Source organism: Benincasa hispida, chromosome 8 (genome assembly GCF_009727055.1).
Source record: "Benincasa hispida cultivar B227 chromosome 8, ASM972705v1, whole genome shotgun sequence".
Lineage (NCBI taxonomy): Eukaryota > Viridiplantae > Streptophyta > Magnoliopsida > Cucurbitales > Cucurbitaceae > Benincasa > Benincasa hispida.
The window spans coordinates 47,810,594-47,834,997 of NC_052356.1; the positions used below are offsets into that span (position 1 = coordinate 47,810,594).

A 24,404-nucleotide genomic window follows, 5' to 3' on the forward strand; every position below is an offset into this window, starting at 1 on the left:
TGATGGGCATGTGCTAGGTATTAGTGGAATCCTCTCATACTTTTTAGGGTTATTACTTATTGACATTGAAAATCATCGTGTTGATTTGGAAAAAGAGTTTTTTGTGTAACTGGCCTAACAGAATTTCTAGGCTTTTAATGTTCGGTTCTTAAACCAACATTAAAGATGGTGTTTTTAAAGCCCGCTTTAATGTTGGCTTGTCTTTAATGTCAGTTTTAAACCCGACATATGAAGAGGGTGATACAATGTCGGTTTTAAACGACATAAAGTTACAACCCGAACATAAGGACTTATATAACCAATGTCTTTTTATGTCGGTTGCACACCTATATATCATCATTATTAAGAAATGGATCTTACTCAGTAAGCATCAAAGACGAGACTCCATCAAAATCTGCCCACTCGCTTTAGCGACGCCTCTTTTCTACTGAACACCCCACCATCTGAATGATGGAACTTTGCCAGTCTTCGCCTCCGGACCCGACCTGCGAAGAGAACACAGGGTAAGCTTGGCTCCGCCTGAAATAATTCACTATCTCTTTCGTGTGGTCAGGAGAAGGTGGAAAAGCCCGGAAACATGGACCAGTTGACTCCTCTCTTATTCACATTACGGAGGAGACAGTCGGTAACATGGTCCAGCAGTCAGGCATCGCTAAATAAGTCATTCTGTCCTACTACCAGTGCTGCCCGACAACCTTTTAAACAAGTCAGCCGAACGATTGTATCGACCAGCCAGATTTCGTTGGTCTGCATATTCACCCATACGTCCCCATTACAAGCACAATCCTCTCGGCGCAGACATATAATCCTCACAAGTACTCCAAAGGACCAAATATAGTAAAATCAACGAAGGAGAGAAAGCATGTCAGACTGAAGCTGGAGTCGCCTCAACAACATAAGAGCTTGGGGAAGCTCGCGACTCGGTCAAGAGGTTTTGATATCCCGGCCTTATATTTGGCCGGCACTTCACAAGAACAAAACCACCTCTGCCGGCCCCGACGCCGTTTCTTCCGAGCAGGCAGCTTGCCTCGTTAATTTGCTTTATAATTTATATCCACTTGCTACAGGTGCCTTGAAGTGCTCGCCCGGAAGGTGCGATCTGATGCTGCGGAATCTGTGTGAAGACTGGTGGAGCTGAAGTGTACACCTCCTGATGGTTACTACGCAGCTGACTATAGTACCTAGAACTATTACAGAATCCATTTAAGGCCAGATCCCTCTGTCGACCGATCTGCTCGGTATAATTAGATTATTATGCATAATATGTTTTATATGTTGGACATGTGTATGGTCGTTTTGTGTTTTCAGCCCCTATGAAATCGCGTCCAAGCCGATCTAAACCCGGCTCAATCTTGGAACCTCATCGGAATGAGATTCGCTGTTCAGCTTAAAGCACCCATACTCACGAGCATTATAGTCTCTCGTCTCCTGAAGTCACTTCAAGTAATGTTCTTTATCACGACAGTCTAACTGAGTGGCGATACTCCATAGATTGGTTGCTCACTTGATAATCTGGTGGCATATTTCAACTACATAGCAATATATCACGGCTGTTACTTGGATGTCAGTACACAACATGGCCATTTACAATGCTTAATGACTCGCTTCCCTTACTACTGAGTGCATATCCCACCCATCTTTTGCGTCTCCACTTTATAACCTCGAAACTACTATTCTAAAAGGTGTCTATTAGACATTGTGTTCCTTAGAACAGTATGACAATTCCATGCCTGAATAGCAAACATTACGCCTTTTCTTTGACTATTTTTTATTTTATATTTTCGAGGACAACATCTTTTTAGGGTTTTTCCTATATAAGGCAGGCCTGCACTACAATGATTTTGTTCTGATGTTTGCGGCAACGGTGTTCGCCGACTATAAACGAACTCAATGTGAACCGTTTAGCGAATGTGATGCCGCATGATGCCAAAGGTTGAGTTTGGCGGGCCCTCCCATACTCTTAAGTCCACCATCCGTTTGAGGTGCCTCGAATATCTATCCCCAAAGTCCTTCTCTCATCCTAATAACAACTAGTCTCGAATTGAAGACCACAAATCAAATATTTATTGTCTTTAGACATCCCTTTCCGTTTTTTGTGGTGAAAGTAGGGTCATCGCGAGTACTCTTGAATGTCAACTGATTTAATTCAGTATCAAGAACTTACCTAAATAATGCCTTCCCCAAGAGTTAAACTTCCAGGAACGAGAAAGCAGTGATTGACTGGACTTCTGTTGGAAGTGTTCTTCCAGGCCGATGAAGTGGTTCTCCCTATATCAAAAATGGATCAAATAAAGCGAAATATAGAACTTAGAAGAAACCTAAGAGTTTGTAATCCTGACTTTAGTCACACTGTCGGGATCAGCCCCATTGCTTAAGTTTTAAAATCAAGCCTCAATGGATCACTATGTCTCACAAATGCTAATTACTGAGAAAAGCGATAACAGAAGATGCTATTTGCATTATTTCAATATTAGCGGATCTTGTGTGTTTGTGCGAGTTTCATATAGGAGACCCCACAAGAGGAGCTCCTCTCTATTCAGTAATCTAATCATGATAATAGATAAGCAAAAGGAATGTCCATTCATCGTTGCCCCATTAGCTTCCCTGACGCCGCCTACACTACAAATGGTACGAAAGACCCATTTCTTCTCCTCATAGTCAACTTCATCCTTTCTTTAAGAGGTGCAACAGTGCCTCAAACCTGTTAGGTGATAAACTAGCGTAAACTACCTTTCCCTCTGGAACGTTATGTCGCTTTAGTTAAGTATCATCCTGCCCATCCATCGGCCTGGAATTTTTCAAGACATGTCTTCGAAACCAATCATATTCAACTTTCAATTATATTAGCATCGTGATAGTGTGTATAAACCAAACGGACCTGCTCGGTTAGGAGAATAAGAATAAAATTGAACAAACTTGTGTTTTCGAGAGCTTCGTTCTATCTGTAAGTGCTTTTCTCTAAGTTTGATTTATCCTTCACTTAGATTCACAGCTAATGTCCCTAAAGACCACTTAAGGCCTCAGTACGTGTCTCCCCCAATATATTTAGTGTTACGTTTGATCTAATGCCCCTGCGCACTTCATGCCGTATTACGTCAGGTCCGATTCCATTGCCCTGACTATGCGAGACAGAAAGAACTCCAGCTCTATGATTAACGCACAACGACGCAATTATCAGGGGCGCGCTCTACCACTGAGCTAATACCCCATCGTGCGGGCCTCCCGCTGGGGGCCCGCTATGCCAAAAGCGAGGAAACCCCATCCCTCTCTTTCCTTTTTTCGCCCCCATGTCGCCACACGGGAGGGACACGAGGGAGGGGGGTTTTCTTCGGGGCTTGAGAGATGGAATAGATAGGGCCCCACAAGTTTCGAATTCGCCGCTGGGGAATTCACACGAAAGGGAACGAGGAATTCTCAACGAAAAAAGTGCACTCTGAACCGAACGTGAAAGTCATTTCCAGATCATGAATGTTTGGAATCCATATTATGCAAGGAGACATTGCTTTTTCTAATTTGAATTGAAGGGTATAAGACCGAATCCATTCGATTTCTAAAAAGGATTACTAATCCTTAATCCATCTTATTATATGATTGTTTATGACAAAAGATAAAATAAAGATAAAATATATGAAACTAAGAAAATATTATCAAATAATCATATAATATTATCACTATTTGAAGAGAGTTATGTGTAAATGAAAAAGGGATTTGCAGTCCCCCGCCTTACCGCTCGGCCATGCCACCAAAACGATCCAAAATATTGATATTGGATACGCTGCAAGTAGTACCATTCAATCAGTCAATTAGTTTCTTTTCTCATCTTTCTTGCTTGTTGGTTGAAGAAAGCTTGCCCCATTCTAGCTACCTACTGGGTTCTAACTGCAAAGCTTACTGCTCGCGTTTGATACCAGATAAAGCAAATCTTGGTTTTCGTTTCCCTTGTGATGGATCCGAAAGAGGGGGTACATGTCAAGTATCCGCTTGGGATCATGTCTTCTTAGAGCTACTATTTTGGATGTACGGGCCTACTCGTTTGTCCATGTCCATCGCTCATATGCTTATCGAACATTTCAAGTAGCATTTAGAGCTGGAATGGAAGGAAAGTTCTCCATTAGGACAAACTATAGTATCGTTCTTCTCCACTCGACTTTTCTAAGGAAATTCGCTGATTCATTATACTTTCAACAAAGGAAATAATATAGAGTTAGTGCAATGTCACACAATATCTCAAGTTATTACATCTTTTCTAGGGTATCCACAAAACTGAATCCCTTAAAGAATTTAACTGATAATGGGAAAGAATAATATTGATTTCATTAAATAAGAATTCATGAATACAAGATGAAATGAAATGCAACAGACATACCACAAGCCTTGTGATAAGAAATCAAATTTCCGCTCAAATACGCTTGTGAAAGAGTCGAATGAATGAGAAACATAACGAATTGTGAAGTGTTAATGCCGTCTGAAGGCCGAAGGCAGGAAAGCAAGCCCTAAAGTAAGAAAAGGATATAACGGTGCATTGAAAGATCCAACAGTCAAAAGGGAAACAGAAGGTGAAATAGTAGGTTTAGAAGCAGGAAACTCCTGAAGCTGAAAGCAATCTCTTTCTCTATCAGATAGGAAGGGTTGTTGCACAAAATGTACTTCTAAGTAATTGCTCCATAGATCCTATATCTATCTATATGAAGAAGAAATCATGTAACGAAGGGGGTTCTTATTTGTACAAATGGTACTTCGAACTTGGAACGAGTATGAAGAAATTAACGATACTTCTTTATCTTTTGAGTTGTTCTGCCGGATCGGTCGTTCAAGACCTTTTTCTTATTCTATTTGATCTCGTATGCGAAGTAGCAGTAGGTCATCTATTGAAAAGTGTTTCCTCCTATTGGATTTCTTGTGTATCTTCTTTCATCTCTCTCTATCGGAGAACCGTATTTGGTCCGATCCAAAATGATTCTATCATTTCTGTATCTGCAATTCAATATAATTCAATATAGATAGATATATAGAACCTTACTGAGAGCCCTTTCAACTCTAGCTCTAGATCTAGGGCAAAAGGCCTTAGAAGATAGACATGTGGAACTCACCGAGATCAATCATCAAGCCAGCTACCCATGGTCAGAGGGGGAGTTAACGGTAAGAAAACCATATCGCTGCTGACCCACGGGCTAAGTCCTTATTTCATATATATATTTATTTTTTATTTCATTTTCGAACATGGGTTTTTTTAGTCCAAGTGTATCTTGTTTTTATTACGAATTATTTTCCTTGGTTAACAACAGTTGTAGTTTTTCCAATATTTGCAGGTTTATTACTTTTCTTTTTGCCTCATACAGGAAATAAAGTAATGAAATGGTATACTATATGTATCTGTGTACAAAGAAGTCTTTTTTCTTAACAAAAATAAACAAATGAATTGGACTTCCTCATACATTTGGCTTTTGTGAGAACCCTTTGAATCAGGTTGGTTAAGGAGAAAACGTGTTGGCATACCATTTCTGGACGTGGTGAAAGAGTCCATAGAATGCTATGCCTTGATAGCAAAGCCAACTAGCAGAGCCGATGCGAGGATCGGTGGGTAAATATATATCGAATCTCTTGAAATAATTACTCTTTTCAATTGACTTGAAAAATTAATGATGTATTTAGGTTCTTATATGTTGGGTTGATGCTGAAAATTGCACCAACGGTGAATTTGTATTTCTCGAGAAAGAGTAGCCTAATATCCTGCAAAATGAACAAATCTAAACATCGGTGCGGTGTTGAGTCAAATCCACTCTGACGTTCAAGTTAGAATCAAGTTTGAAAGTTCAAGTGATAGTAAATAAGTTGGAGTTTTTTAGCATATCTTTCTTTGATCACAACTCAAAGATTATATAGGTCGATCCCTTAATAGCTGAAGCTCACACGATCTTTTTTCTTCCAAGCCATTTTTCCCTTTAGCTGTTATCCATCCGAACCATCATTGCTCAAGTTGTTACACATCTCGGCCATCAATGTGGTCGACCTTGGATGGGCTTTTGATGTCCGATTAACAATTGATTGATGAGCCACTAAACTTATGATTCTTTACTATAATGATTGCTTAAAATAGTTCAGTTATGTATAACTCTTAGCTCAAACTTCTCTATTAGCTCGAACTTCTTTTTTAGCTTAACCTCCTACTTATTTAGATCAAGGTCACTAGGATCTCTCCATGGGTGGTCCTCTAAGCTCCCCATGAGTCCACTAGGCTCCTCTAGTACTCAAACCCTCCTTAGTTCCTTGTGCCTAACCTATGCTTCTCTAGGCTTGGGCCCTCATAGTCTTCTCTAAGCTCGAGTTCGACTCTACTAAGCCTTTTTCTAGGCTTAGGTCTTTTGAGCTCTACTCATACTTTCCTAAGTTTTCTTCTAGGCTTAGGCTCCTTTGAGGTCTCTTAGGTTCCTCTAGACTCAATCCATGCTCTCCTAAGCTCTCTTATAGGCTTAGGCTCATCTGAGCTTTGTTAGGTCTTTTAAGCTTAACTCATACTCTCTTAAGCTTTCTTCTAAGCTTTGGTGCTCATCTAAGCTATACACTATGCTTATTTCACGGGTCCCACTGAACTTTCTCTTAGGTTCACTCTCTCTTAGGCTCCATTGAGCTATTTTAAGCTTACCTCACGGGTCTCACTAAACTTTCTCCAAGTTTACTTAGGCTCTTCTGTGGGTTCTCTTGAGTTTCTCATGCCTAAACATCTAAGTCTAGGTTGCTCGAAGTTTGGGCTCTCCTCGTGCCTAGGCCACTATATTATAGGTCCATTAAGCAGGCTAATATCCACGACGTGTTGTAGTTAAATAATAGCTTGAAACCACTAAATTTGTTTAAAATTCTGTGAAGTGAGCAAGAAAGGAAGATATACAAAACGTTAAGGATCAAAATTCAAAATTTGATAATTAAAATACCAATATGAAAAATAAGTAAATATTTGGGGGCAAGTCGCTAACACATCAAAAGTTATATAAAAAAATAGAGGAGATTTTCAAAAATAGAAAGATAAGGAAAACTATTTATACAAAATAGCAAAATTTAATTTTTTTTTTATAGAGGCGGATAGGGACTGATAAAAGTCTATCCGTAATAGAAACTGATAAAAGTCTATCGTTGATACTATGTGATAATCAGTGTTTTTTTTTTCTTTTTTGTTATTTCTGTAAATAGTTTGACATTTTTTCTATTTGTGAAAATTTTCAGTCATTAATCTCTTAGGTAAACTATAATTTTATTTATAATTTTTAAAATTTTCAGTTTTACCTTTATTACTTTATCAATTCTCAATTAGATCGTTTCAAAAGGGGAAAAAAATCAATATTTATGAACATAAATATGCAGTGTGATTAAGTTTATTGTTGTGAATGCATTTCATGCCATTTTGTTACCTTTGTTCCTAATTTATTTTTTAACTTTCTTTTAGGCCTCGTTGCTTTAGATTGAAGTTTGTTCTTCGAGTTGATGATCGATCATTTTATTTTGAGCTTGGGGATTTTTTTTCTTTTTGATTCCTTTCTTTATACATATAATTATTATTATAGTTTTTTCTAAAAAGAATGTGATGGATGAGATTGGGTCTTTGATCGGACAGTAGGATAAACATCTCCTCGTACTAGAAATCGAGTTGCTCATTGTGGTACTTGTTTTGCTGCTGATTTGTTGTCTTCTCCTTTAGGTTTTATTAGTTGTAACAAAATTTGTTAATTTTGCTAATCGGTTATTTTCTTATTGGTGATGTTTATATATATTTTTTGAAGGTCAATAAAAGGTTGTCATTTTCCTTTCTCATTTGTAATTTAGTACAACATCAAAGCAGGTGGTCTAAGGAGGAGGTCGTGTGTTCAATCACATGCATTGTTGTTTACTCCCCAATTAATATTGATTTCTATTTGTTGGACTTTCCTCATATTTCAAGCTCATCAGTGAAGGGGAGTGTTAGATGATATACAATTAAACTTACATTCACCCACTAACTTAAGCTTTTAGGTTAATTGATAATTTATAATACTAATTTACAATTTTAAACTAGGGAACTTCAAATAACCTGAACACCCCTGACTATGCAACCCAATATGTAAGAGTTGGGTTGAGTTAGTTTTGTTCTTGGATTGGGTTGGGTTAAGTTCTTTCTATATTAATTTTTGTTTAGAGTTTGATTACTTTGTGTTGATTAAGGTGTGAATTTTTAATATGTTTTCTTTTAACGTTGTTATGATATTTGTCTTTGTTTAAAGTTTGCAATAAATATCATAGATATTTGGTATTTAGCAATTGAATTTTATGATATTTTAGTTATTAGTAATGTATTGTAGATAAATCTGCATATTTTTAATTAAAAAGAAATAACTTATAACTCGACAACCCAACCCAGCCCAAATTTTAAGGGTTGGGTTGGAGATTTTACCTTGGTTCTTTGGGTTACCGATCTAACCAGCCCAAATTTTTGGATTGATCCAAAAACATCCTCAATCAATCTAACCCAACCTATCTACATCCTTGTTTTAAACGTTAACCAAATTGAAAGTTTTAAGCAACATAAACATAGATCAACTAGTATAAGCTTGTCCTATTGACTTTGAGAGCTTGATCTCACTCATAAAAAAAATAAAAATTTAAAGGAAATTTTCATAAAATAACCCAAAAAACAAAAAAAATTCTATGGATGACCTATTTCTAAAAACTTTTATATACCTGACCTTTTTCACGTGTGAAATACCAAATATACCCTTACTTTTTAAAACCAAACAAGTGCCTATTCTATCTCGTTTACAAGTGTATATATGCACATTCGAGTACTCCTCCAGCTTTCTCTCAATGTCTCCCTTCGTCTTCGACGTCGTTCATTGCCCGTCGATTGTATCTACTCATTTTTGCCTTCGTTTCAACTTCTTCTCTACTGTTCCAGTAATTCGAAAGGTATGGTACTCTCGTCAATCGTTGTTTGAAATCGTTCAGTACATGGGTTTAATTAGGGTCTAAGTTTCGTTTAGTACATGGATATAGACCACATATCTTTGAATAATCGATCGTATAACTCTATATAATTGATCGTATAGCTTTATATAATCGATCGTATAGCTTTTAATATTAGATCGCATAGATTCATATACTAGTTCACGTAGATTTATATAACCAATCGTATGGCAAAAACTGATCGATAGTATAGCCAAAGCTAAAAAATTGTTTAGCTTAATTTAGACAATCCTTTAGAAAAAGCTATACGATCATTTAGCTTTTGCTATAAGATCGTTTAGCTTTTCATACTCGGTCCTATAGCCTTTTATACTCGATTTCATATCTTTTAATACTTGATCATATATGTTTGTTATATTGTAGATGGCGCACTCAGTCCCAGTTGAGAAATATTTTCCTACTACTAACTTGCTTGGCCCACATTGGCAAGACGAATGCACTGATTAAGAAGAATTTAACAAAAACATAGGGCGTGTTCCAGAAAACGTACTTTGGTCCACTATTTGATGTCGACCTTGTATTCAATGGCCAGCTTATGCCTCATTTTCTTCTAAAGGAGGTCACCGATGAGAATCTAGATGTCGTAAGCTTCAACATCAAGGGGAAGAAGGTAACATTCACACAATATAATTTTAATTTGGTTACTGGGTTGTGGCCGACAGAGGAAAGATTGGAAAGGGATACCAACTGTGAGAGGCCACGACATCTCATCCTCATACCAAAGGTAGATAGCAAGCCAATTCTTTGTAAGGATGTGGAGGCTGCATTTGAAAAATTCAAATTTTCGAACGACGAAGATGTCGTGAAGGTTGCATTGGCATTGTACATTGAAATTGTGATAGTGGGGAAATACAAGAAAACCCAATTCAATTTGAAGACATTTAGGATCATCGATGACACTGAAGTCTTCAGACATTATGGCTGGTCCTCGATCATATATAAATGAACATTGGAAAGTCTGATGAATATTTTGCGCGGCAAAAAGGAGGTACACAAATTAAGGAGACAATCAAATCCCAAATATGTCACATGTTACTGCGTAAAGGGATATGCACACGCATTTCAGGTACGTATTGTTCCAATTTATTTCAATATCAACTGATTTATATGTTGTATACTAACAATGTTGTCTATTTAATTGTATAGGTATGGACTTATGAATTATTCTCCACATCTAGTAAGTTCATAGCTACCAAAGTTAGCAAGAATGCAATCCCACGTATTTTGAAGTGGACATGTTCGGTAGCGCCATCCTGGAACCTGCTACAAAGGGATGTCTTCCAACCCAAAAATGTAAGAATGTACTTCTGTATACACTGGGGTTTACGTGAAATTGTGAAATCGTTTAGTATAAGCTAAATGATCGTATAGCTTTAAGTATCTGATCGTCTATCTTACACTGTGTGACTGTGTAATTGGCTGAGTAATCTTTCATGCTAATGTTAACTACTTTTATATACAGACTATTGTTATGCTAAAACTTATACTGATGGAAGATGAGATAAGGTACAAAGAGGACCAACTATTAAGGCTTGATGTGACCCTTTGAAGAAAGAAGAATGATTGATGAAAAGGCGCCAGTTTATCATGATGAGGCTACTGTGGGACATGGTGATCATGATGAGCACCAAATGACCAATTCTCCTCAAATTCTTCAGTCTCATACAGAGCAGTCTGACACACGTAAGAAGAGGTTAGTTAAACATGCAGAGAAGCACACAAAATCCTCATAAAAACACAAGAAAAACAAGTCTGATAGGGTTATACGTGAGGAACTATCAAAAATTCGCAATGATTTGTAAACTTAACTAGCATGGTTCGTCGGGTGAAGAGCTAACAGAAGTTCACAAGCTCTGCATCTAGAGTTTAGGGAAGATAATAATTGTGTGTTGGTGAAGTCAACAATTTTGAAGTCAAATTAGACTTTTGACTATTTTGAAGTCAACAATTGACTTTAATCAAATTTTAATTAAATATAATTTTAATTCAAAATTAATTCAAAACTAATATTTGAACTTTCCACTTAGTGAAGTCAACTTTTGACTTTTGACCTTCAAAGCTTGGTGAAGTCAATATTTAACTTTGACCAACTTTGATTAATTCCATTTAATTTAAAATTAATTCAAATAATTAATTTTAAATTAAATTAATATTAAATAATTAATTAAAATTTTAATTAATTTAATTTAATATTCAATAATTAAATCCAACATTAATCTCGATGAATCCTTATTCATAGTTTTGTAATTTAAACCTTATTTAAATATCTTTGACTCTATCTTTATTATTCAATTCCAAATTGAATGATACGTCTTTAAATATATCACATATATTCCCTAATTCGAATATGAACAATTCAAACTCTCTCATCACACTATTCGAAGGTTTAGTCCTGAAGGAACCGTTGAAGGTCCTTGAACGGAAACGGGGACCAACCCAAATCCCAATTTTACAGAAAGTAAACAGAATGTTATGTATTTTAAATAAAATATACAGCCTACTAAAACAAAAATAAGAGAAAGAGAGAAATTAGGGTTTCTTACCTTTGAAGAACTTTTCTTCATTTCTCCTATGTAAAATGGCCAAGAACAAATCAATCTTCAAATGGCCACCATCACAAATGAGTCCTTTGTATTCTCTAGGATGAGAATTACGTAAGTTTTATGGGCTCTATGATTTGGGCGAGGGAAAGATTGAGAGAACAGATAGTTCTAAAATTTTGTTATATCTTGTAAATATTTTCAACAATTTTACCTTTTGAAATAATTTTCCTATTTTGGAGAGTATTTTTTATATTAGCATAGTTTTTTAAAAAATTAATTAATGTGATTAATCAAAATTAGGTGTCAAAGTCAATTTAATATGTGATATTATTTTTTATTTTATTTAATTAAAATTATTTTAATTAAATAATTTCTAAAATATGAAAATAGTATTTAATATTTTGTAAAAAAAAATTACTATAAATCTTTTTAATAAAAAATTAGTTAGTGGAAAAATCCAGATTTTCCCACTAACTAAGTGGGTTTTGAGGTGGCTCTTGCCAAGCTTGACACCTATCTTTTTCATGCTAATAAAGTTTGAGGTGGAACTCTCTATTTTTGAAATTAATCTTTCTCAAATTCTCTTTGACTCTCCAAATTAATTAACGAAACTCCCTATTTTTCAGTAAAAGTTTCGGTCCCACAACCATATTCTTCAATCGGAGAATAGCAAGGATTTACCATTGGTGGTGCCAATTGCTCGTGGATTCGTGGAAACTACAAAAACTTTATCTCTAACTCTCTTTACATGCGTAATCCTTAGTTAATTATTTGTAATTAGAGCATTATGATTCGTTGCTTCCATTGTGCATGCTACTTATTTCCAATACAAAGATGCATGGTAATGTCATTGATATGCAATACACCAATTATAATAACCGATCAAACATTGAAATTACATAACTAGAAATATGTGTGGTAAACGATCGTGTACCATGATGTATACGACCGTATATACAATGGTATACGATCTTGTACGCTCTAGTACACGATCGTGTATACAATGATATATGATCTTGTATGTTGTGGTACACGATTGTGTATGTTGTTGTATAAGATCATATATATGGTGGTATACAATCATATACCTAAAATATACGATAAAAAATACAACGGTACAAAATTGCATATATAATGATACACTTACAGTATTTGTTTCTAGGTATGTAGAAGGATTTTCTTCGAAGAATACTCGTTCTAGACCCATAAAATAAATTGATTGGAGTCGAAAGCGATTTGTGTTCAACTAAAAATGATAGAGCGATAGAGAAGATGATAGTGTTTGAGTGAAACTAAAGAGGCGTAAATGATATTCTTTTACTTTGTCCCATGGTTAAGATCCAATAGCATTGAATTCAATGTACAATGTTGGTTGAGAATAAATAGTTGCATTAAATTGTAGACCATCAATTGTAAACCATCCGTGGTTAAAAGGGAAGATCAAAGGATGAAGAAAAGTAGGAGAGAAGCTTTTAAAAGAGGGTAAAAATAATATTTCACACGTATAAAAGATCAATGAGAACAAAATTTCTAGAAACCCTAGCAGGCGGGTCACACTTACTATAACAATCATTTGAAAAAAGAGATCATCTATAGAATAGTTTTTGTTTTTGGGTTATTTTATGAAATTTTGGGACCAACTTTTGTAGATTTTGCAAAAAGGAAAAATATGTAAATAGTTTGTCGTCAAGTCCCTGGCTTACGGCTTTGACTGTTAGTGAAAAGCTTCAGCTAGACTAGAAGCTCCGGCGAAGCATATACGGCCATTGGAGGTTAGCCAAGGATGAAACGCTTCTTTAAACCAATTGAGAAGGAAGGGTCTTCGAAGAAAGCGGCTCTCTCAGCTTCGCTGAAAGATGATGATGATTCGGAAGCATCAGCGCCCGACAAGAAAGAGCCTCTTAAATTTGTAACTTGGAATGCAAATAGTTTACTTCTCCGAGTTAAAAACGACTGGCCGGAATTCACTAAGTTCGTCACCAACCTTGATCCGGATGTTATTGCCATACAAGTGAGTAATGCGTCAATGCCCTCTTTGTTTTACCTTGTGTGGACATTGATGTTTTATTCACTTTTTATTTGGTTTTGATTGTCTTGTGAATTTTCATGAATGTGTGTGTTCGAAAGTTGGCCATATTCGGACCATGCAAGATATTTCCCTAGTAAATGCGAGTTCCTAAATTTCTTAATGGGCTGCGAGGAAGTGGTAATTCCTGGAATGTGCTGGTTCACTTGTTTAGGTTTCGCATGATTTATCATTGTTTTAATTTTTTGACTGCAAGAAATCAGTAACTTGAATTACCGAATGTGTTGGTGTAATTGGTTAATTTGGTATGTTTTATGTCTGCTATCTCTCTCTTGCTTCTTTAAGGAAGTTTATGCATTAGCTCTCAAAAAAAGTTATGACAATGAAAATCCTGTCAATGATTTTCTTTTAAGATGGGTGTGGATGCATCTGCACTTGATGATATCATTTTGATGTTTCCAGTACATTGGAATCGCTACTTAAGATGTTTTACAAGACATGTTTGAAGGTCAGCTGTAATTGCTAATTTCAGGACCCTGATTGATGTTGTGCCCTATACCACGTACACACAGAAGATGAACTGCATTGAATCTAAAAGAAATGTAGAGGAAAGACAACAAAATTTAGAGACCTTAAGCATAAGATAAAATGGAAACTGAAGAATGCTGTCCTCTTTGCTGAAATTTAAAGGAGTAGCTTCAGAATTCCCTGGTAACTTGGAACCGATTCAAAATGCCAACCCTCATCCAATTCCAAATTTCTATTCTAGATCCTCTCTATAAATTGTATAGAAAATTATCCTATTTTTCTCTCCCAAAATCTCCTTTAAATAGCCAAAGTAGTCCTAATGACCTATCCAGGTCATTCTCTTTTTCTTTTTTTTTTTTTTGAAACATCCCCAGGGGACATAAAGTCGTCCACTTCATACGTGAAAGAAAAGGGAATGATTATGCTATCAATATCTTTGAGGCTTGAGGCATAGGGAGGGTCGGAGAGATTTTTGTTTTGAAGTAGGCCCCTTCAATTGAATCATTAGATAAGTTTACAGGACACAGTCTTAATTTCACTTTCCCACAGTCTATGATTTAACAATCATATGGACTATCTAGATTGCAGTTAATCAGATCAGTTATTTATTTGATGAATTCATCTGATACTGTTCGCGCTTCATCTGATACGTTATCTTGTACTACGCATGACTCAAGTTATCCACTTGCATGGACTATAAACTTATCGACTATGTTTACAACTAGGAAGTAAGGATTCCTGCAGCAGGTTCAAAAAGTGCATCTAAAAACCAAGGAGAGTTGAAAGATGACACAAGCACATCACGGGAAGAGAAGCAGGTAACAATGTTTTCAGTTACTTTTTATTGAATGAGACTCTAAATGAGTGGGAAAATTTGACATATCAAGCAGAAAGGGAGACGATTGATTGTGGAACATATTGATTATAGTCTTGTTCTGTGCAGTTATTAAATTTTTATGTGAATAAACTTATCAAGCATAGCATGTGAAGATGGGTTCCAAAACTTATTTGATGGAGTTGATGAACTAATAATGATCCAATTCATGAAAAGAAGAGCAAAATGATTTGTTTTTATTACTTTTGTTATTTTAAGGCATAGAGTTTTAAATTAATTCTTTAATTAAGTAGCAAAGTTGGAAGTCTATTGGGTGCCTTGAAGTTCTAATCTAATTAAAATTTTAGTTCAAATCTTGGGGGATCTGTAGGTGAGTTATTGTTTTCTGTAATTTGGCTGATAAATCAGTGTTCTTGGTGGAAAATTATGATGATCACTTATAATGCAACCCTTAAATATGCAGATATTGATGCGTGCTCTTTCCAGTCCACCCTTTGCAAATTATCGTGTTTGGTGGTCTCTTTCAGATTCCAAGTATGCTGGAACTGCATTGTTTATAAAAAAGTGCTTTCAACCAAAAAAGGTTTCCTTCAATCTAGACAGAATAGGTATCTTCTCTCCTTGATGTATTATAACATTTGATGTAGTGTTCTTCTATTGATGTTTTGATGCATTCTCTTTTTAAAGATAGGCCTAAGAGGAAAACACAAAAATTGTTGTTCTCCCAATTCCTAAGTGAGTTCTGCAGTCCTATGAATCCATCCATTAAAAATTTCTTTCACTCCTTTCTAGCTGCAGCTCCCAGAAAGCAGCCAAGTATTATTAAGCAATGGTTTTTATTTTTATATAAAATGTTTGAAGGAGACAGACAGACACGATCATTTCTCTGTGAAATTTTCAAATCTCTCTCTTCTGCAAGTTTCCTCAGAACTATGAGTTGACCCTAGAATAACATATATTTTTTTTATAAAAAAAAAAAAAAAAGAAAAAAAAAATACTTTTGTCGATAATCAAGACATGCTTTGTTTCTTACTTTTTCTTTTAATGTCAGTGGGGGACTTCCAAGTCGTGTATTGCAGCTTGTCTTCTTTACTCTTCACATCAAATACCATTGCCCCCTTTTTTATGGACGTAAATGGTTATGAAACATAAATAAATGTGTCTATTCATGTCCTCAAGTTTAGGATATTTAATCTGTTATTTTACATTTGCACGAGGAAGAGCTATTAAATGATAGAGGTGTCCCTGTTTGTAGCTTCAAAGCATGAAGTGGATGGTCGCGTAATTTTAGCTGAATTCGAGACATTTCGTTTATTGAATACATATTCACCAAATAATGGATGGAAGGAAGAGGAGAACTCTTTTAAAAGGAGAAGAAAATGGGACAAGAGAATGTTGGAGTTTGTTATCCAATCTTCTGATAAGCCTCTTATATGGTGTGGTGACCTGAATGTTAGGTAAGTGTTCTTGATTAATTTGAAGATTGGTCCATGCCATGATCTTTCAATTTCTTTCATTTATATTGTCATCTATGTAGACTATGTTCTATTCATCATTCAAGGCTAAGCTATTCATTTGCTTCTACCTTGGTTCTTGCGACCAGTTGTCAGTCACAGGATATTGTTCTGCCTCCATGAATCAAACTTCACACAATTTTTAACTTCGCTTATAATCTTGCTTAGTAAATCGTTGGTTACCACGAGCAATGCCTTTAGATCCAAATTTGTTTTGAAAGGAAAGAGAACCTTTTAAGAGCTCATATTATACAAAATTCTTTAATAAATTTCATGAAGCAACAAAAGTTCAAAGAATTGTATGCTAAAAAAAAGCAGCCAAAATGATCAAGCATCTGAAGAACCAGCTTACACTACAAAATGAGAACCTGTTCAAATTAAGACTTATTTACAAGAGTATACCTCCTTCTGTTGGTAACATAAAGCAGTAGAAAGTTTCCAACGGATTGTATTTAGATTCACTCAATTTTGATTTTGTTGCATTAAATTTATTGTGCAGTCATGAAGAGATTGATGTGAGCCATCCAGATTTTTTCAGCGCAGCAAAACTTAATGGGTATATACCCCCAAATAAGGAGGTACTGAAGCTTGTTGTGTAGAACTCTGCCACATTTTTTTCCCCTAGAATTTTCATAAATGGCTGTCTCTGTTGCTCTATTAATACCAGTGAAGTTTTTCAAAAATAGCCGGATACACTTTATCTTTTTGGACTTGCATTCATTTAAAAGTATTTAATCTTATTTTGCTATTCAGTTGTTTGGCCGTAGTATAGAGTGTTAAAATGATAGCCACCCCATCAATAATCTATGAGAGAATGAAAAATTTTATGGTGCTCCCAAATGGAAGTCATTGATTAAGGGATGCAATATTTTATGATGTGATTGAGAATTAGAACAAAACCAAGAACAAGTCGAGAGTCCTATACTGCATTGGTTTATCTTGAAGATTTCACTTAAATTATTGTTGTATTTTGTATTTTTTTTCCAAATATATATATTCAAAAAGATTATAACTAGAACGAGATCATGAATGTCATCTATCACTGGCTTGGTGTTGTATTTCCAGAATGAAAAACAATCTGGAAAATTAGTTTTCTGATGGTGCAGGATTGTGGGCAGCCTGGCTTTACCTTGGCTGAAAGGAAGCGTTTCAATGCTATATTGAAAGAGTAAGCAATTTCAATATAAAAGTTCTATTTTGTTGTTTCTTGCTAGCATTCTCTGGCTCCTTTTAATTATCTTTTCGCTGCTGGTAGGAAGTCCATTTCAAAAGTGAGCTATGTTGAGTTGTTATAACTTAAGCCGTTACTTATCCTTTGCCAATCTCACTTCACCCAATTCTATCTCATCTTTTGACCTTTTGATTTCTAATAAACACACAACAGGTTTTACAATTTTCTTATTTGATCAAAGGAAGAAAGAAGTATATGAATTTTGGTTTCCTTTCTTGTTATGTTGGGAAAATGGCTATGTCTTTTGCCTTTTTTGTGTATTATGTTCCAGGGGAAAGCTGATAGATGCATACAGATTCCTGCACAAGGAGAAAGACATGGAGCGTGGCTTTTCTTGGTCTGGGCACCCCATTGGAAAGTAAGAAAGATACTGCATGGCTTGCTCTAAGTTATTACTTTTATATATATATATATATATAGTATATATATATCCTTGAGTATCCAGGATAGCTTACGCCCACCTCGACTAATCTCGACCCTACAATATTTGGTGTCAAGAAAACCCATAGAATATTAAATCTTAAGTAGGTGGCCACCATGGATTGAACTGAACTCATGACCTCTTAATCCTTTATCAAGGTCACGCACCCCTACCTACCACTAGGTTAATCAATGATGATTTGCTTTAAGTTATTACTGATTTAACTAGAAGTACCAATATCTGGTATTTTATTACTCCGTATTCCTTGCCTTGACAATTATCATGTAGTGGTCACTCTACCCTTAGAGCTGTTAGAGAGTGCTGGCATGCTTTAGTGCTTATATATGACTGAAGCACATATCTTCTAAATGACTAGTGTTTAGTAAAATCCTAATACAGTTTTTAACTAATCAAATGTACTTTTTAGAACTTTGGGAAAGTTACACTTTGATTTTAGAGTTTTGGGTTTGGTTTGTACAAGTGACATCTTGTTTTCACCTATATGAAATTTCTGTTTCTTGCTAAAAATAAATGATTACATATCTTTTCAGGTATCGAGGCAAAAGGATGAGAATTGACTATTTCTTAGTTTCTGAGAGTCTAATTGGTAGGATTGCTTCATGTGAGATGCATGGACAAGGGATTGAATTACAAGGTGTCCTCTCTTTCTTTTTCATCATATATGTTTCTTGATATAATTCTTAAGCTTATAGTATTAGTGCCAAGTTTGAAATTTCATGACAGGACCTACAATTTTCAAAACCATACTGATGGTTATATGTTTTTTAATAAGTCTATATTTATCTAAAACTTGCTACAGATGCAGTCCATTATTCTTAGAAATCTGACTCATGTAGTTTTAGTTATACTTTTATTGACTTCTGGGGTAATGACTAATGGTTTTAGACTCTCATTGGTTGTCTTTTTTAGTCAAGCAAGCCTAGATTTGATACAAATTTGCTTTTACCTCAAATTATGAATTTTCTGATCCTACAGATTGAAACAATAAAAATTATGGAAACCAAAGCAATAAAAGTTCAGACTTTTTGAAACTCATTCCTTTACATAGTTCATTGTATAATTTGTACTCATAGTGAAGCTCCAAACTCATGAACCAACAAAATGTCTTCTGGGAAGACAAACAATATGATTACTCTTATATTTTCTTTTAGTGTATGTTTGGGAGTAGTTATGAAATGGTTAAAATCAATTTTGGTGTTTAAAATCACTCCAAAACACACTTTTTAATCACTCAAAAGTCAAAATCGATTCAGTTTTTAATTTTACACTCTTAAATGTATTCTTCATACTATTAAAATTGATTTCGAATGATTAAAAATATTTTATAAATGATTTTAAAAAAAATTAAAAAGTGATTTTTAATCATTTTAGAATCACTTCCGAACATGCTATTAATATGACAAAAAAAAAAAGTGATATTACTTTTGACCGTAATCTTGAATTCATGCAGATTTCTACGGAAGTGATCATTGCCCCGTTTCTCTTGAGCTGTCAGAAGCCAGTTCTTGCCCTTCGCCTCAAAAAAACTGACTGCTTCATTTAGTAAGTTATTAGGAACCTCCTTTTATCGTATAGTTAACACTTTAACATTTATTTTTTGTATAGTAACACTTCCTGGAGTACGTGTATGAATACAACAGATCTAAAACTGTAATGCTGCTGGGAATATTGTTCCATTAGACTTTTTCTTGCCAAAATTTTAGAGTTCTTGAAGTTCACTTCTGTTTTTAGGCTACAAAATGAAGATCTCTCAGTTTTGTTATCAGTTGAATGCCCTGGTTTCTACTGAGGGAATTTTGAGTCGTTTTCATGGGACCAATTTTCATGGGTTTTGCTATGATTGGTGGACAGACACTTCTGGAATCCCATGATTATTTATTTTATCACCTTTATGCTGTTTTATTTTATTATAAATATGCAATTTTATATTTTATAATTTAGTTCTCTCTTTTCTGGTTAGATATTCGTCAGAGTTGCCTATTGAGCTAAAGACATGGTTGCTCCACTCTTGTTCCAATGCTCATTAAAATGGTTGCTCCACTTCATCAGTTCTGATATTCCATGTTCAAATAGTTTATTTTGAGCTATTTTTTAGTTCGTTTCTGTCAATTATAAACTTGTTTTTCACTTGTGTTTTTAAAAAGCCTCTCGAAAAAAATCAAATTTACTAAACTTAATGTAAAATTCCTTGTATTCAGGGTTGTGTTTGTGTTTAGTAGCACACTTCAATTCCTTAAATTTATTCCAACCTGAATATAATTAGCCTAACGATAATTAATATGTATTTATTTGATTGAGATTTCATATTTTTTTTTATATTAAAGATATATAAACACAATGCAACTAAATTAAGCGTCTATTTTACCTTCAAAAGTTTTCAACTCAATTCGCGGTACATGGAGTTGAAAGGTTATATGTATATTAAAGAGGGGTGAATGAGACAAAGAGGAAAAGATAAAGGGTATTAATTTAATTAATGCTTGGCTGGTACACATTCATGTCAATGCTGAAAATACATTGTTAAAAATATTTTAAAATTTTTTTTAAAAGAAATGTTATTAAAAAAAAAAAAAGAAAAAAAGAAGAAGAAGAAACATTGTTGTTTGTCTAATTGCTCAGACATGTTGGATAAAAACAACTTAGTTCTTCTGTTATTTTATTTTATTTTTATTATTATATTTGTGAATGTTGCTAATTTGCGCCTTGACTATATTCTTCCTTTTCATTGTCTGTTTTTAGTGTAAATTTTCCTTTCAAAGTTCATCAAGAGTATTTTGTGGTTTGTTTAATTCTAGTTTGAAAATTTTAAATTTCTAATTTTAATGTATGTAATTCCAATAACTCTTAAATTTAGTCTCTATCGATAATTTACAATTAGATATTTGAAAGTATACGTATTAAAATTGAACGAAGTCTAAAGTTTATGACCAAAATGATATTTAACCGTAGGTTTAAATCAACAACTTTTGAAATGGTAATAGGTAAATTGTATATTAAACTATATTTGAATTGACCTATTTATTTATTTTAATGAAAGTCACTATCATTGCTTAGATAATATTTTGAATAAAAAAGTGGGGACAAATATCAATTTATACCCTTTTGTATCAATTAAAACACTAAATTAATAATTGTATCATTTAAATCCTGGACTTTCATGAGCATATCAATTTAAATTCTCTATAATGTTTTATTTGATAAATATCGTGTGACACTTATAATTTTATTAATTAAACTCTTAACTTATATAACGAATTAATTTAGACTCTTAATTAAGATTTTTTCGAAAATTCAAATTATAATTGTTCTATTATGTTAAATCGCATTTGAAAAAGTCATATAAGAATGGATTCATTTAAGGTTTTTAAATATAATCTCCATAAAGGTTTTAAATCGACTCACTTCTAATAATTTATAAGTGTAATTAAAAAAAAAAAAATGTCTCGCATGATAGCATTGGTGTAAATTGATACCATCATAAAAGTTTAGAGTTTAAATTAATATAACCCCAAAATTTAAGGGTATAAATTGAAATTTTCCCAAAAAATTATATCAATACCCCAACTCAACTTCCTCTATACTTATTGTTTTTAGAGTAATTTCATGTTTATTGTGGCTAAGGGGAAAATAATTTTTTGGTCCCTTGATTTTGGATCTAGTTTTCATTTGATCTTTAGGTTTCTAAATGTTAGGTTTTGAGTTTGATTTCAATTTAGCCTCTAAGTTCTATAAGTTACAATTTTGTCTTGAGTTTTGTTACAACTTGATCTTAAGTTTTAAAATTTACATTTTTTACCTCTTTTTTTTTTTTTTTTTTGCTAAATAATCATCTTCAGTCTTTCATGTAATGCTTATTAACTAATTTAATATAATTATGAACTGAACTCAAATTTAAAACTTAAAGTCTAGAAGTATAGCATTTTAAAATCTATAGACCAAATGTAAATTAAATCAAAATCTAGGGATCAAAAAGATAAAAAAAAAATTCTCTCGATTAAATTAATAATAACTTACTTCTTTTTTTAATTGTAAAGTAGCATGCTAATATCCCACTTGTGTTCTTAACTCATTAAGGGGGTGTTTGGCTCACAAACATAAGTTGATATACCAACTCGTTGTTTAACCCACTAACTTAAAATGTTGGTGAAGTTGAGTTGATATATTCTACTAACTCACCCTAACTCTTTCTTATTCTCATGTTTTCAATGGCTCCACCCATTGGCCATTGTCACACTCTGAGAACTAGGCTTCGACAACCACCTCCGATGACAACTTCAGCAACTAACTTCGGGCTCTGACAACCACATTCGATGAAAATTTCGACGATGAAATCCGGATTTCGACAACCATCTTTGATGACAGCTCTGGCGACCAACTCCGAGCTCTGACAACCAATTCTACCCTCGGATAACTACCTCCAGTGACCCAAACTCCAACGACCACCTTTGTGCTACCAACTTCGACAACCAATTGGCTCCGATGACCAACTCCAACAACCACCTTCGTAGGCTCCGACAACCACATTTGACTACAAACTCGGATGAAAATCACCTTCGATGATCGCCTTTGAGCGAGCAACTCTGACGACCAATTCATGACTTCGACAACCACTTTCGACGATAAACTCTAATACCACCTTCATGCAACTAATTTCAGGCTTCAACAGTCACCTCTGACTACAATCTCTAGTGAAAATCATCTTCGATGATCAAATTCGACGTCCATTTTCACCCGACCAACTCCGAGATTCGAAAACCACCTCCGATGATAAACTTCAACAATCAACTCCAATACACTTTCATGCAGTCAACTTCAGGCTCTGACAACCACCTCCAACTACAAACTTCAGCAAAAATCATCTTCGATAATCAACTTCGGCGATCACTTTCGATTACTATAAGACCGATGACCAAGTATGTTGTAGAGTTGTTGATTATATAAAAAATATTATTTTTTCCACATTAAGTGCAATATCTATACTTAATGAATTCACATATCAAATGAGTGTTAAGAATATTTAGATGAAAAGTATGTATGAAGTTGAAACGTATGTAACATATAACAACAAAAAAAATACCATAAAATGAAAAAAAAAAAAAAAATTCCTTGAACATTTTCCAACAATAATTAATGACAAATAAAGTTTTGTTCTCTGATGATCTTCCAAATTTAGAGGAAATGAAAGTGAAACTGTTGAAGAAATGTAGTGACATTCAATTGACTATTACGATTACGAAATAGATTTAATTAAAAAAAATAATGACATAGTAAAAATATAGAGCAACAATAGGAAGAAAAAGAAAAAGAAGAAGATAATAATGAAATTCATTGAGAAAAATTAGCTATAATCAAAAGTTTTGATTTCGCTTTAGTTTCTCATTTTATTTAACCATATTTATACCTGAAATGTAATGGGTTCATTGCCCAAAAAATAAAGAAAAAAAGAAAAGTTTTAAAAACCAAAAGAAAAAAATTGCAAACCATATTTTATTCAAACAAAGATGGGTAGAATTGTTTAATAAAAAAAGTTTCAAAACAAAAATAGTAATCATAAATGTATATTATTTAGAATTCAACAAACTGCATCAGATACCCAAACATATGAACTCACCCAAACACAGACATGTAAACTCAGACTAGATAACTTGCACCCCAAACACAGACATATAAACTCTACAGACATATGAATTCTACGGATATATGAACTCCAAACATCCTATCTCAACTCGGTGCTTTAAATAGCCCCTAAATGACATATATAAACTAAAAGGTCGAATCTCAAGTCAAATTTTGTAGTCTCATTATACCTACTTACCACCTTTTTTTATCGTTGATGCTTGTAATTTGTACAAAAACATTGTTAATTATTTTTATTAGGGAAAAAAATCATTTTTGGTTTTTAGGTTTGGGGTCTAATGGGTGAATTTAGATCTCACAAGATATGTGAAAAATAAGGAAAAGATAAATGAAGATAAATACTAGATAAAGTTAATTTATTTAATCATATCTCATCCTTACTTAATAGAATTAAGAAGAATTCATCTCATCCTTATTGTAAGAAGAAAAAGTAAATTTTGTCTCATTTTTCTTATAAATACATCATTATAATTCTACAAAGGGGGGAGAGATTTTGATCTTGATATGGGATATAAGAACTTCTTACTTCTTCTCTATTATTTAGCTCCCTTAGTGACTTAGGCATCATAGCCATTTTTATTTGTTTTGTAAGTTTAGTCTTAGGATTCAAAATGTTGCATTTTACCCTTCATTTGAATTTTGTTTGAATTTGATCTATAG

At 34.1% G+C, this 24,404-nt stretch overlaps 2 protein-coding genes across 3 annotated transcripts; both read left to right on the top strand.

The window, feature by feature from the left end:
• Positions 1-9,027: 9,027 nt before the first annotated feature.
• On the top strand, positions 9,028-10,857 carry LOC120083780. The gene is made up of 3 exons (XM_039039645.1): positions 9,028-10,054; positions 10,135-10,281; positions 10,451-10,857. Exons 1-3 carry the CDS (start codon positions 9,950-9,952, stop codon positions 10,535-10,537), a joined length of 339 nt encoding a protein of 112 aa, XP_038895573.1. The 5' UTR covers positions 9,028-9,949; the 3' UTR covers positions 10,538-10,857.
• Positions 10,858-13,122: 2,265 nt separating this feature from the next.
• On the top strand, positions 13,123-20,304 carry LOC120082523 (DNA-(apurinic or apyrimidinic site) endonuclease). Of its 2 annotated transcripts, XM_039037726.1 has the most exons (10): positions 13,123-13,542; positions 14,811-14,903; positions 15,384-15,528; positions 16,176-16,377; positions 16,934-17,012; positions 17,541-17,602; positions 17,937-18,023; positions 18,638-18,741; positions 19,558-19,649; positions 20,068-20,304. In XM_039037726.1, exons 1-9 carry the CDS (start codon positions 13,315-13,317, stop codon positions 19,635-19,637), a joined length of 1,080 nt encoding a protein of 359 aa, XP_038893654.1. In that variant the 5' UTR covers positions 13,123-13,314; the 3' UTR covers positions 19,638-19,649; positions 20,068-20,304. The 2 variants fall into 2 exon arrangements, with proteins under 2 accessions (XP_038893654.1, XP_038893653.1); XM_039037725.1 differs by lacking the exon at positions 20,068-20,304 and having other exon boundaries at positions 13,124-13,542; positions 19,558-19,896.
• Positions 20,305-24,404: the final 4,100 nt, after the last annotated feature.

What these genes read in the sequence shown, in the direction of transcription:
- LOC120083780 (XM_039039645.1), top strand. Translation starts at nt 9,950, where the DNA reads ATGAATATTTTGCGCGGCAAAAAGGAGGTACACAAATTAAGGAGACAA. An exon ending in GATATGCACACGCATTTCAG is followed by an intron (nt 10,055 to 10,134) that starts GTACGTATTGTT and finishes TTAATTGTATAG; the next exon opens with GTATGGACTTATGAATTATT. An exon ending in ATGTCTTCCAACCCAAAAAT is followed by an intron (nt 10,282 to 10,450) that starts GTAAGAATGTAC and finishes TTTTATATACAG; the next exon opens with ACTATTGTTATGCTAAAACT.
- LOC120082523 (XM_039037726.1), top strand. Translation starts at nt 13,315, where the DNA reads ATGAAACGCTTCTTTAAACCAATTGAGAAGGAAGGGTCTTCGAAGAAA. An exon ending in ATATACCCCCAAATAAGGAG is followed by an intron (nt 17,013 to 17,540) that starts GTACTGAAGCTT and finishes CTGATGGTGCAG; the next exon opens with GATTGTGGGCAGCCTGGCTT. An exon ending in ACAAGGGATTGAATTACAAG is followed by an intron (nt 18,742 to 19,557) that starts GTGTCCTCTCTT and finishes GAATTCATGCAG; the next exon opens with ATTTCTACGGAAGTGATCAT.